Source organism: Wyeomyia smithii, chromosome 3, assembly GCF_029784165.1.
Source record: "Wyeomyia smithii strain HCP4-BCI-WySm-NY-G18 chromosome 3, ASM2978416v1, whole genome shotgun sequence".
Taxonomy (NCBI): Eukaryota; Metazoa; Arthropoda; class Insecta; order Diptera; family Culicidae; genus Wyeomyia; species Wyeomyia smithii.
Window position 1 is genome coordinate 262137863 of NC_073696.1, and position 14088 is coordinate 262151950.

General features: G+C 37.3%; 1 protein-coding gene across 10 annotated transcripts in view; it reads right to left on the reverse strand.

The window, feature by feature from the left end:
- Positions 1-14088, reverse strand: part of LOC129732272 (serine-rich adhesin for platelets) — a 110080-nt gene that overhangs the window by 14454 nt on the left and 81538 nt on the right. For 5 of the 10 annotated variants that reach the window (XM_055692993.1, XM_055692992.1, XM_055692991.1 and 2 more), the window contains one exon: positions 5562-5695. The exons of 4 other annotated variants lie outside the window; for them this stretch is intronic. In XM_055692993.1, coding sequence (XP_055548968.1) covers positions 5562-5695 — 134 coding nt within the window. The remainder of the gene's footprint in view (positions 1-5561; positions 5696-14088) is intronic. One more of the 10 variants, XM_055692998.1, reaches the window with a different exon arrangement.

Below are 14088 nucleotides of genomic sequence, written 5' to 3' on the forward strand. Positions count from 1 at the left end.
AAGGAACCTGCAAAAAATATAAAAGGATTAAGTTTCATGGAAAATTGAATAGCTGAACATGTTTGTTTGATTTAACATAAGAAAAACAGATTTTTTGCAAAAAAGTCATCGGAGCCAGTTGAAAACACCGGCTACCGCCGAACAAAAGTTTGTTCGTAACACCATTTGCTATCATCTCAGTTTGAGAATTGAACATTGAGAAATAGAGTTACCGGTAGATAGCATCGAATTTTTAAATTGCAATTGCAATTGCTAAATTTAGTTTGTATTGTTCTGATTTAGTCAAACACATTCCAACATGCATAAAAGTCTTTATGATAATTTTTTCCCTAAAATAACGCTCTCGAAAAAACTGGCAACTTTTGTTCCCGGACTTCGGACCGGACTCCGGACCGGAACCGGAACGAAGCCAATCGGACCGGACTCAAATCGGACCGGAACGAGCTAGTTCCGATTTTTTACCGGACCGGAACGCGGACCCAACGTTTTCGTTCCGATGTCGAACACTAGTGCGTAGTGAGCAAAAAATAGCATATACTGAGCACAGATTGACTGAAAACTGAAATCTAATTTTTTAAAACCTAATAAAGAAAGCAGTATAAATCTAATTTATATTAATAATAAGAACAGAATGTACGAAGCTTTTTTGCAGTTAGTGGAGTACCCACCAGCTGATGGGCAGCACCGCGCCCGAAACCGGTCGACGTTAAGGTAATATTTATGTTTTGTAAGAACAATAAGTGTCGTGTCTTGTCTCGCGTCGCGATATTAGTGTCGTCGAATTTTTCGCTCAAATGCGGTACATCAGCATGAAAATTGACATCCGTGTCCGCATCTGCAGATATCTAGAAATAACATTCGTAGCATCCCTTATAATGATTTAGGGTTTCACAAATTTGCTGATTCAAATTCAGAATAGTTAAACATTTGAATAGTTAAACAGAACAGTTAAACTGTTACAACACCTTTTCCTGTTATTGAGGTATCAGAGCAAAGCTTAAATTTATCAATCAAGAATTCATCTGTTTTTTCTGTTATTTGAGGGTGAAGTAAAGCAAGTCCCAAGATATGTAGAACGTTGAAACATAGTAATCTAAAAAACCCTGACCGAAGAGCTTATCATGCCTCGAATCAGACTTAGGCAACAAATCCTCGAGATAAAAGTTATTCATTCGTAGCACGCACATCGTTGAAAAGGTTATCTTAGGGAGCAATCATATTGCCTTTAAAGTAGCTCAATCATATTGACGTTTGTGCTACCGGCTGCGGATCATATTTACTGTTGGTTGTGGTCAAAGTCAAAATGCGCGCCCTAGGAAGGGAAGCGAAGCTAGCTTGTTGTACCAACATGGTAGGCAAAATCGTTCACTATCAAGCAGCATAATAACACGGATGATTGGCAGGGGATCGATTTCATAGCTGCGAACACGATAAGCCGGAACCGTTTAGTGGAACTCAGTAAATGCGGTACAAAAAAAAAAAAAAAACAGCGGCAATCAAAAGCGAAACGCCTGTCTATCGTGTGGCTTTTATTGGGTAAGCAAATGCGTGTGTGTTATTATTGCTGACACATTTTTCGATTTGTTCGGTAAACTAACAACAATCAACAAACATTGTTTTTTTTCTGTCTATTCCGGCTAGTGGCCACACAAATGCGGATGCAAAACACACCGCCATGTGGTCCGGGGTGGAACCGTTTATAGCTTCATTTCTTTTTATCAAAAAAGAAAACAACAGAACAAATATCATCCTCAGGATTTAAAAGTGAAAACGAAAATTCCATTTTATTCTTATTTGTTTGCGAAATGTCCAAGCACAGTCGTCAGGAAATGGCGAAATTGTTGTGGTTGTTTGTTTTTTCATTTTTTCATTGTTTACCTTAGTTTGTTGCTACATTTAACAGATTGGGGTAAGTTAATTATGTTAGCAAATGGTCACGTTTCGTTTTTTGCTCGCACATTCTTTGGGCAGAAATAAAGCCAAACATCAGTAAACTTAAAATTATTCAATCGCCACCAATCGAATGCTTTCGTCGCTGCTGTAACAGGACTTTCTGTCTAGACGAGTAAGTATTTGAAATATTTTTTTTTCCCTACAGAGATGGTGTTGATGCGCTACAATAAGCACGGAGCTCGTTTTCATTTCTGCCACACAACGAACGGCACGATCCGATCGAGGCAATATCAATTAGACTGTCTCCTAACTAACTCTGTTCTCCTTGATTCTATATGGCGTAAAAGTCCGTATCAAACATATGGCGCTGATATAAATGTTACGAGAATGAATGAACAACGACTAACTTCGCAGCTGTGCAGTGGTTTTAGGTTTGCACAATCGGCAGCACGTCTGGGCGGGGTAGGGTTGAGCAGATTGCAAAGGCACAACATCCGCATTTGTGTAGTGCAGCCCAGCAGCAGTGTTGGGTTGGGGACGGAAACTTGTGAGCGAAATGTATCTCCATACTTGGCTGCACTCTGTGCAAACTGCAAACAAACAATGATAGGACCTTGGTTTGCTTCGCTGTGACTCAAAACTGGGCACTACAAGTTCTGCCCGGCTGAAGCGCAGCATTGGACAGAGTAATTTGCGAGAAAATTTCCACTGCCATAAAGTTGTACAACCGTTCATAATCTAATCCTGGGCTGAGCAATTGGATGCTAGTGCGCTAACGCGATATGACGGGTGGTTCGCGGTCTAGTTGCTGAAACGAACGGAACCCCCAAAGCTCTGTGTGTTGTGAGAAACAGTGTGACTTTTGCCACTGCGGGTCATTGCGGTTCACCGTTTGACCGGTTGTTACTGGTGCCGAACTGCACAACTTTCATTGGAAATAGGAAGGATTTATCGTGTGTTTAGATGCAAGATTGGCTGAGAATTGTTTTTGCAAGTCTTTCATCATGTTGCGCTGTTGTTGAATAATAGGAAATCTATTTCTGTTTTGTTTTTTTGCAGATATAGGGTATCGAAGGTCTTCGTCAATGGTTTTTTTCGGCAGTTTTTCTGCAGCAATCTTATGCAAAAGGAGGCCGGAAAACCACTGACGAAGACGTTCGATACCCTATATTACCAAGTAAAAAATCTAATAAAAATATTTATAATTGTAAGAACTTTATACACAAACAAACTAGGTGATATTAAAAAGAAAAAAAAGCATAGATATTAAAAAGTCATTAAGAGCCAGTTCGCGAGAGGCGCAACCGCATGTTGTTTTGATGTTCTCCGATTGGGCTGAAATTTTCAGCGTTTGTTCGTCTATTCAAGGTAGGAAGTTTTGCAAAATTTCAATTTTTTTCATTGAGGTTAAGTGGGGTAAAACGGCCCTTGAAAATGATATGTCCAAAAACGTCCAAATACTAAAAAGTGCAATAACTCCTGCTAGACTTGATGGATTTTTCTAAAAATTTGTGGTAATATTCTACACTAAGAGTACTTCAAAACGCATGGTCATAATATATGGCAAAGAGGTAAATTGACGGAAAAACGCATTTTACTTTTGAAAATTGTCAATTTTCAGGGTCATCGTACTTTTCTCAACATCTGAATATGGCGTTTTGTAAAGCAACTCAAGCGCTTTAATGTCATGTATAAGCCAAGTGTGCCAAATGTGGTAAAACAGCCCTGAAAGTTTTTTTTTTCGAAAAAACGTGAAAATCACTAAAACCACTTTAGTTCCTGTTAGACTTAATTGATTCTATTGAAAATTTAGATTATCACTGTACCTTACCAGAACTACCTAGTTTACCAGAGAATAAGCAATTTGGGGTAAAACGTACCTTGAAGATTTTTTTTTTTTTCGAAAAAAACCGTCAAAATCACGAAAACCGCAAGAACTGGGGTAAACTTGGTAAATTTACAGAAAATTTAGAATATTACTCAAAGTTAATACGAACTTAAGGGCAAGATGACAAAAGTGACAAATAGATTTACATAAAAAAAAATTTCTTGAAAAATACTTGGCGATTTTCGGGGTGCTATTTTCTCTACAGAAAAGGTCCAGAACCCGAAGTTAGCATTTTGTAAAACAACTACAGAGCTTTTATTTGGCATAATATCCAGAAGCATCTTCTGGAAACTAGAAGCATCAAACCTTGTGAAAGACAATATGGATGAGACGGTTGCTGAAAGACTGCAATATTTCGAGCTTTGTTAGAGCAAATGAAGTAAGTTATTGTTTGAGTTTCATGTTCATCTTTTCAATTCGATTATTTTTAAATTTATTGTCATCGGTCTCATTCTTCGCTTTTTTTCCAGAGTGTTGGCCAAAAAATCATGTTACTCTGGTTGCTGTTGTATCAATAAAAATGAACAATTATTTAAAAAAATCACGAGTTCGAACACTAATGCTTTAAATGCACTAATGAATCGTGCAAATTACGATTTTATTTGCTCCACGGATAAGTAGGAACTCGGTTGGAATTATTTATTTTTGCAGCCATCATATCGGTAATATCTTTTACCTTGTTTGATGCTTTTCTTGAAGTCAAAGAAAACTTTAGTCCTTTTTAGTCAGTTTCCAAAAGATGCATCTGGATATTATGTCAAATAAGAGCTTTGTAGTTGTTTTATAAAATGCTAACTTCGGGTTCTGAACCTTCTCTGTAGAGAAAATAGGGTCAGAATTCGTGAAACGGATCACTAAAAATCGCGATGTCTAATTTTTTCAAATAAGTATTAAAAACTTCAAGAGTTTCACTCGGGAAGTTGATTTTCCAATTTTTTATTGAATTTGAGTAAGTTTACAAGTTGTTATTGTCATTTGAAATTTAGGTCAAAATTGTTTTTATACAGACATAGCTTTAAAAATATTGCATCGATGGAATTTTCACAGCAGATGCGACCTAAGTTGCAGTTTACGAAAATAATTCTTTTGGAGAAAGATAGGAGGTTTGGCAACAATGCCATGTGATGGTGCGAGTTTTTTACCGGGAGTGATTTTATCGTATTTAAATTAGTAGCGATACAAAAAAAACTACCAAGTTATACGCATAATAAAGTTTAAGTTTCACTGTGGTGTTCGAAAGTGGAGTGCAGTTGAAGGAGATCGAGGATGTGGCGCAGGATGATTTTCAAGTTGGTCAATATGATAGGAAATATGGAAATGGCGGTCAGCTTGCAATTAGTGTAATGTTTTGTGTGATTGTGTTGGTTACAAAAAAGTCTAGCTGTGCTCTGAAGTTGTTTGCTCGCTCTGCTCGCTTTAGATGTGAATGTGTATTGGTGAGCGGTTCGCATTTCAGACAAACGTGTTGTGCAGAGAAAAGTATACGCTGAATAGCTTCTAGAAGCTGATGTGTCAAAATTCACAAACACAAAGGGCTACTTTGAGACCAAACGGGAACGGGATGATTTTGTGATATGAATTCGCGTATGAGAAGAGCTCGATTTGTAAAGAAACTAAAACGAGATAGCATTTTCTATAGCATGCATTTCCGTTGTTGCATTCTACGCATCCTAATTCCTAGTGCGTTTTTTGGTGCGGTTTTGGCATTGTGGTTGATTATGATTCTACAGAAGAGTATGACAAAAACACAACCTGTGGATGCGAATGTTGGAAAACATACATACTGTGACGTGATCGAGTTGTGAATGCGGCCTGGGCGTACACCGGCAGTGTACACCGCATTTGTTTCGGCGCTGAATCTGATGAATGGACCAACTGCATCAGGCTCGATTAAACCAAGTAGCAGGTCGCAATCTAAACGATTTTAGAGTTTGACGAGGATGGCATTGGTGAGAGCGTTCATTTTTATCTTTAATTTTTTTTATTATATGGAAGTCTTAATAAAGAAAGGCAATGCAAAACACTTTATTACGCTTAGCTATGATTCAGAATAGAATAGTTATGTAGATTGAGCTGCTAGTTACGGAGAACATGTGAATAGTAGCCGGATGGTAATAAACCAAGTTTTTTATAAATTTCTTTATGATTTTAATATGTGATGTGAGTGTTGATGTGTTAAGACATTTATTTCATGATTTACCTAGCTTTTGAATGAACATTGTTTTACAGGCAAACTTTCGAACGTAATGTTGATGAGATATAATGGGCGATGGATATGATGAGTTTTGCATTCTACTAATAAACGATGTTTTTTATGTGATTAGTTTTTGAGCTTTGGATGTATGAAACTTTGCCAAATTTAATATTTGATAGGTCCCCAAATATATTTCTTTAGTATAAAAATATTCTGAACAACCGCATTATTCGCGCGCGTGTTTCATATGCGATCTTATCATTCAACAAAAGTTTAGAATGTGTCTTTAATAGACACCTCACGCGAAAGATTGTAGCAAGCCGCGTGCGTAAACCGTCGTAACTTTTTCCTTTAACCGTGGTTATTTTTTTTCTACAAAGATTAGCAAATTTCATTCATTACGGTTTCCCAAATGTATTCAAAAGTGTTCATGTAGAAGCTTATTATAAGTAGACTACGCATTAGTTAGTTATAAAATAATGATTCGTGATACGTTTATTTTCTAGAATAAATAGATAAAATCAATAGAAAAAGTCAAAACGTGCGAATATACTCCACGATCATTAGCCACTAGATGCTTTGCGTAATTATAGAACGGACAGAATCGTTATCGTCGCTAAGCTAATACTCACACGTGATTACTTAATAAGTAACATTTTTATTCGTTGTTTTGAACGCACTGACTCTCGCATGACAGGATCACATCTATTATAAGGTAATGAGTAACTCAACTTAGTAATGAGCCAACATGATGCATAGGATACCTCGAATCCGTCATCTACCACGGTTTGGCACGGTCAGGCTTCAAGTAGGGTTCTATCAGCCAAACATGTTCTCACCTCGAGAGCAATGGTGTGGTTTGTGTAAGCTGGGAGTGATGTAGTGAGGGGGGGAGGAGTTGTAGTGATAATACATGAAATCTCATGCTTCACTTTTTCGATTTTTCTAGCTTTTGGGTTGTTTATGTTTTGTATACTATGTTCCAATAATGACTAGGTCGGCATTTTGTTAACAAACTTAAGACTATATATTGGTCAATATGGTAATTTGCATTTTTAAATTATTAAGGCTTTGTTTGCATGAAACTTTGCCAATTTTTCTATTTATTAGGCAACATTCGCATCGACAACTAAGAGAAAATCGGCGTGAAATGTCGTGTCCCCGAGTGTCTGTGTCGGTAGGAAGAAATAGAGCGGTCGTGCATAGTGCTTCGATGTAAACCGCGTTCCCGGCTCGGGAGAATTTTACTTATATGAACGTTTTCGGAATATAATGATTTCGAGGGGTATACCCAGATACTTGTTCATGTCTCACTGTGACTGTTTAACCGAAGATTTCGTCCGGTCGATAAATATCGCGATTAACGAAAACGCGATGTATACATTCCAAAAAAATCGCGTCGGCCGACGTGCGTTCGTTTCTTCGAAAGTACTCGGGATTGACAAATATGTGATTGCTACGAGTAGCATAGGCTACATCGCGTGCGTCGTACTCGTGGTTAGTTTCCGTAATAAGCGCGCAACATTGTTAAAATTCTGTTTTTCAGATGTGTTTTCCACGGGATCGTACCGTTTTTCAGAACAGACAAAGTGTGTACGAGATACGTCGTTGGTCGATATGCTAGGTAAAAAATGTCCGGTTGACCGAACCCCTAGGGACTCCGCGTCGATACCATCATGAGGTCGAATTATCTACAGGTAGATCAACAACGCGCAATATATTTCGGTGTAAAGAGGATCACCTTACGAGAAGATATCATATAGTTTCAAGTTGTCCCAATTTGATCAAGGTCCAGTATCCTTGCGTACGGTTTATTGTTGCGGTGTTACATTGTAAAACTGAATAAGCTCGAATCGCATTATGAATATCGTGGCGGATATAATAAACTTGTTCGCGCGATACTTGTTCTAAAGAACCCGACACTCGAAAACAGCGCAACGTTTACCAAAACGAACCCTGCTGTGTATGTTGCTCTTTCTCCAACATCCCAGTGGTTGCTCATGGAAGTGCAGAGGTGTTCTCGGCTTCCAATAAGCGAGTATCACGTCAACATTTTCCTATACAAATTCCTTCTTTGACCTGCATTCGGATGCGGCCGGCGCTGGTATTGGCTAATATAAAGATTAAGGTCACCAGTTTTTACACATTGAGGATGCATGTTGGTCCCAAGCATCATCTGTTGGTTCTCTGTGTAATTACAGCTGATCTGGCAATAACGGAGTAGCAACCGCGGGCGGTCAATCATGCTCATGCTCATGCTCTCATAATTTTTTTGGAGAAAAAAATATTTTTTCAATAGTAACTATTTAAAACAATATATTGAAAATCTATGTTCTGGGGCACTGAAAAATCTGAAAAAATCACAAGTATTTTTGACGAAATTTCGAAACTGCCCTTAAAATTTCGCGGTGGTGATATTTTTTGATCAAAAGATATGGGCCTTCAAAGTTGGTGCCAAGCGCATTTTCAAGCGAGAAGCGAGTGAGCAGTACTACTATTGACAATCCCAGTTTCAGTTATATGCAAAAACCAGGGGCGACTCGTGGCTTTTGAATCTGCCTGTTCAACTACAAATTCTGAAAATCGCAGTTAGAGGAAGCTTTCACAATCATGTCCGCGTAATCACTCAAGTCATTCTATTTGTTACTATTTGAAAGTGAAACTAAAAACCAATAAAATATGAATATAAATTTGCGTTTGAAATATATTTTTTGCCTGGCGTCCCCGTGTGCAAGGCACAGGTTGCACCTATGGACAAGTCGCCCCTGGCAAAAACTCTGTAAGGTTTGTAAAATTAGTTTAATAGAAATGATTTTCAGTCGCAAAATAGTCAAAATATGCTTAGTCTGTTACCCAACCTAATGATGAAGACAGTATATTTTATGCCCCTTACAACTCGCAAGCCTACCTACACATTTTACTAAAAAATAATGCAAAATTTAGTTAGGGGACAACCGTATAGAACGCATCAGCGGGTTCAGATCGCCCGTGCTATTACTTTTAGCCATTATGGTGCACTTTTTGGTATGAGAACTGAAGAAAACTTGGTTTAGGAGCATTTCTCGCTTGAAAAATGCGTTGCGGCACCAACTTTGAAGGCCCGTATCTTTTGATCAAAAAATATCACCACCGTGAAATTTTCAGGGCAGTTTCGAAATTTCGTCAAAAATACTTGTGATTTTTTTCAGATTTTCCAGTGCCCCAGAATATAGATTTTCAACATATTGTTTTAAATAGTTACTAATTAAAAAAAAAATTTTCTTAAAATAAATATTTTCGTAAACTACAAGTCAGGATGCATCTGCTGTGGAAATTTTATCAAATTCGATGCAATATTTTTAAAGCTATGTCTATTAAAAAACAATTTTAACCTAAATTTCAAATGACAATAACAACTTGTAGATTTACTCAAATTCAATAAAAATTGGAAAATGAACTTCCCGAGTGAAACTCTTGAAGTTTTCAATACTTATTTGAAAAAATTAGACATCGCGATTTTTAGTGATCCGTTTCACGAATTCTGACCCAATAGCACCCCGAAAATCGCCAAGTATTTTTAAAAAAAAATTGTTTTTTTTGTTATTTGAATCTATTTGTCACCTTTGACATCTTGCCCTTAAGTTTGTATTAAAATAGAATAATAATCTAAATTTCCAGTGAATATATCAAGTTTAACCCAAGTTCTTGCAGTTTTAGTGATTTTGACAGCTTTTTTCGAAAATAAATCTTCAAAGAACGTTTTACCCCAAATTGCGTATCTTCTGGTTAAGTGGGTGTTTCTGGTAAGGTACAGTGATAATCCAAATTTACAATAAAATCTATTAAGTCTAGCAGGAACTATAGAGATTTTAGTGATTTTGACGGTTTTTTGAAAAAAAAAAACCTTCTAGGGCCGTTTTGCCCCATTTGGCACACTTGGCTTATACATGACATTAAAGCTCTTGAGTTGCTCTACAAAACGCCACATTCAGATATTTTTTCTAGCGACGTTGAAAAGAGTAGGATGACCCTGAAAATTGACAATTTTTAAAATAAAAATGCGTTTTTTTCGTCAATTTACCTCTTTGCCATATATTGTGACCATGCGTTTTGACGTACTCTTAGTGTAGAATATTACCACAAATTTTTAGAAAAATCCATCAAGTCTAGCAGGAATTATTGCACTTTTTAGTATTTGGACGTTTTTGAACATATCATTTTCATGGGTCGTTTAACCCCACATAACCTCAATAAAAAAAATTGAAATTTTGCAAAACTTCCTATCTTGAATAGACAAACAAACGCTGAAAATTTCAGCCCAATCGGAGAACATCAAAACAACGTCCCTCAGAAAGGCGGTTGCGGCTCTCGCGAACTGGCTCTTAAAATCTCATAAACGGAACTGTAGTGAAAACTAGTAACTCCTCACCATCATCAAAACTAAATCAAAAATGAATAGGGTGTCTGTTCTGATTAAATCATGGAGAATTATTTTTTGCAGGGAGGTTCTCTGCAATATGAAAAACCACCATGCAAGAAATGAAATCTTTAGGACATAGGATGTTGAAATCGTCGAAAATGTTTAGAATTTCAACATAATCAAGAAAGTCAAAACTATTGAAGTAAAAAAAGTCAAAGATTGTATCACACGTGATGAAATGTCAAAACTGTCACATGTTCGAAATGAAAATATGGCTCAAAATTGATGAAAATTTCATTAACATCAAAGCTTCATGAATTTGTTATGCATATCGTAAATGACAAAGCTGTCGAAATTGAGCTTGAGCTTGACCAGAGGCGACTCGTCCATAGGTGCAACCTGTGCATAGCACACGGGCTACGCCAGACAAAAACTATATTCCGAACGCAAATTTAAACTTATATTTTATTCATTTTTAGTTTCACTTTCCAGCGCAACAAATAGAATGACTTGTGTGTTTACGCAGACATGATTGTGATTACTTCCTCAAACTGAGATTTCCAGAATTTGTAGTTGAATAGGCAGGTTCAAAAGCCACGAGTCGCCCCTGAGCTTGACGATCGTACATTTTCTAGCTGATCCTCCGTGATGGAAGAAAAGAAGGAATCGTTATTGCCTAAGACTGAGTTCACATCTGTATCTCTAATGACTGTGGCGGAAAGTAAGGTACTTTGTCACCGCGGTAGGTGACGAATTTACTTCTGCCGTTCCTCTTACGTTGAACTCCCCTGTTCTTCTTTACAGATCCTCGTTATTAAATCTTGAAGAGGTGTATTCTTTTTTTTTTATTTCTCTTTCTTAAGGAGATTTTCAGCCTTCGGCTGGTTCATCTCCGAGAGGTGTATTCATTCTGTGTGTCGGATTTAACTTCTTTTTTAATTTACCGTGAGGGAAGGCTCAAAGGAGGGATGGAAGAGCCTGAGAATCAACCCATGCGTAAGTTTCTCTGACTGAATGGTCTGAATCTTCTAAGATTTAAAATCATTCGCTTATTAAACCGGGCTCTGCAACCTTGAGGGTGCAAGTTCCTCTCGTAAATGCTAAATCTGTCGAAATTGTCGAAAATTTATATATTCAAACATATGTCAAAAATATGCCCAAAATATGTCAGGGATATTTCTAAAATAAGTGCCAAAATAAATGTATGAATATTTTGTCTGATAATTGTCAAAAAATAATTAGGAAAATACGTTAAAAAGTACTTTTGAAATCAGTCAAAAAAATGGTAACAATCGTCAGATATGTTCGAACAATGTGTCCAAAATTTATCAAAGTGGTGTCAATAATATACCGATACATAACTATAACTTAACATATATGTAAAAAATATGTTTAAATACCTATGCTAAAAATTCATCAAACATCTACCGGAAATTGTCAAAAATATTTAAAAAAATGAGCCGAAATATGTCGGAAATATGCCCAAAATATGCCCATGATGCATCAAGTATATGCATAGAATATGTCAAAAAACTTTCAAATCTAAACATATAAAAATGCTGTCCTGTCTGTCTGATCTATATAGACTTGGGAACTACTGAACCGATCGACGTGAAAATTTGTACGTATGAGTTTTTGGGACCGGAAGAGGTTCCTATGATGGTTTGAGACTCCTCCCTCCTCTGGATGAGAGGGGTCACATACAAATGAAATACAAATTTCTGTGCAACTCAAGAACCAATTAAGCAAAAGAAATCAAATTAGGTATGTGGAGGTTTTTGTGAGCAAGAAATATTTCTGTGATAATTTGGCACCCCTACTTGCTCTGGAAGGGAGGGACCCATACAAATGAAACACAAATTTCTGCCCAACTCAAGAATCAATTAAGCAAATGAAACCAAGTTTGGTATGTGGAAGTTTTTGAGGGTAATTAACTTTTATATGGTGGTTTGGCACCCTTCCCATTTCTGAAAAGGAGGGGCCCTTACAAATGAAGCCTAAATTTCTCATAATTCGAGAACTAATTACACAAACGGAGCCACATTCGGCAAGTGAAGGTTTTTAGGAGTAAAAAATATTTCTGTGGTAGTTTGACACCCCTCCTTCCCCTGGAAGGGAGGGCTCTCATACAGATACAAACCATAAATATCTGTATAACTCGAGAACTAATCAAACAAATGGAACCAAATTTGGCGTGTCGATGTTTTCGGGAGGAAGAGTTATTTTTGTGGTAGTTTTACACCTTCCCCTTCTCTGGAAGGAAGGAACCTTACAAATGTAACACGAAGCTCTGCAACCCGAGAACTAATCAAACAAATGGGATCAAATTTGGCGTGTGGATGTTTTTGGAAGCAAAGAAATATTTTCATGGAGGCTCTACGCCCCTTTCTTTTCTGGAAGGGAGGGCTCCCATACAAATAAAGCAAAAATTCTTGCCCAACTCAAGAACTATTTTTTTTATAAAATATTGTTTATTTAGTCACAAGGGTTTGTAATTTTAACATTAATGCATAACTAATCAAATAAATGAAACCAAACTTGGCATGTAAAGGTATTGGGAGCAATAGTTATTTTTATGAAGGTTCGACATGCTCCCCTCTTCTGGAATGGAGGGCTCCTACACAAATCGAACACTAATTCCTGCATAACTCGGTAACTAATAAGGCAAATGGAACCAAATTTGACATTTGTAAGGTTTTGAGGGTAAAAAGTGTTTCTATGATGGTTTGACACTCCGCCATAGTTTAAAGAGGAGGAGGGGTCTCCCATGCAAATAAAAAACATATGTCAACCAATTTTCCGGGAAACAGTTCAAAATGATCGGAATGATGTACAGCAGCCAAATATTGATTACAGACGGTATTTGTGAATCCTAGATAGAGGCCTGGTTTATGAAAAACAGCTGAAAATGGCTTAATACCACCCAATATCGGTCTATCCGGAATCAGAATTATACCCAGATACAAATACATACATACATATCATGCAAATTTCTGCATAACTCATTCTTGTGACTCATTCTAATCAAGCAAATGAAACCAAATTTTGTATGTAGATATTGTCGAGAGCAGAAAATATTTCTATGATAGTTTGACACCCCTCCCTTTTCTGGAAGGGGGAGTTCCTATACAAATGAAACAAATTTTTTGCATAACTCGAGAACTAATCGAGCAAATGGAACCAAATTAGACAAATGGAGGTTTTTGGGGACAACAAATATTTTTATGGTGGTTCGACAGCCCTCCCGACTTAGGAGGGGGAAGGTGATCCCAGAAAAATGAAACACATATTGAAACCATTTTTTAAACAGCCGACAATGACGAAATACCACCCATATTTTCGGAATCAGAATAAGACGCAGAGGTCAGAAATTGACGCCACATGCCATTTTGGAATCAAAGATGACGGCTTACGGTCTCTGGAAAAATAGCCTAAAATGAACGCATACCTCACGGTATGTGTATTTCCGGAACCAGAATGATGCCTAGAGGGCAGAAATTGACTCCACATTTCATTTTGAGTTTTAAGATGGCGACGTCTGCTCACTGGAAAATAGCATAAAGCTGCCGAATATCACCAACACGGATATTTCCGAAATCGGGATGATGCACAGACGCCTAATATTGACCCTGGACACCATTTTGAATTTCAAGATAGCGATTTCCGGTTTCTGGAGAACAGCCGAACACCACTACATATGATTATTTCCGGAAC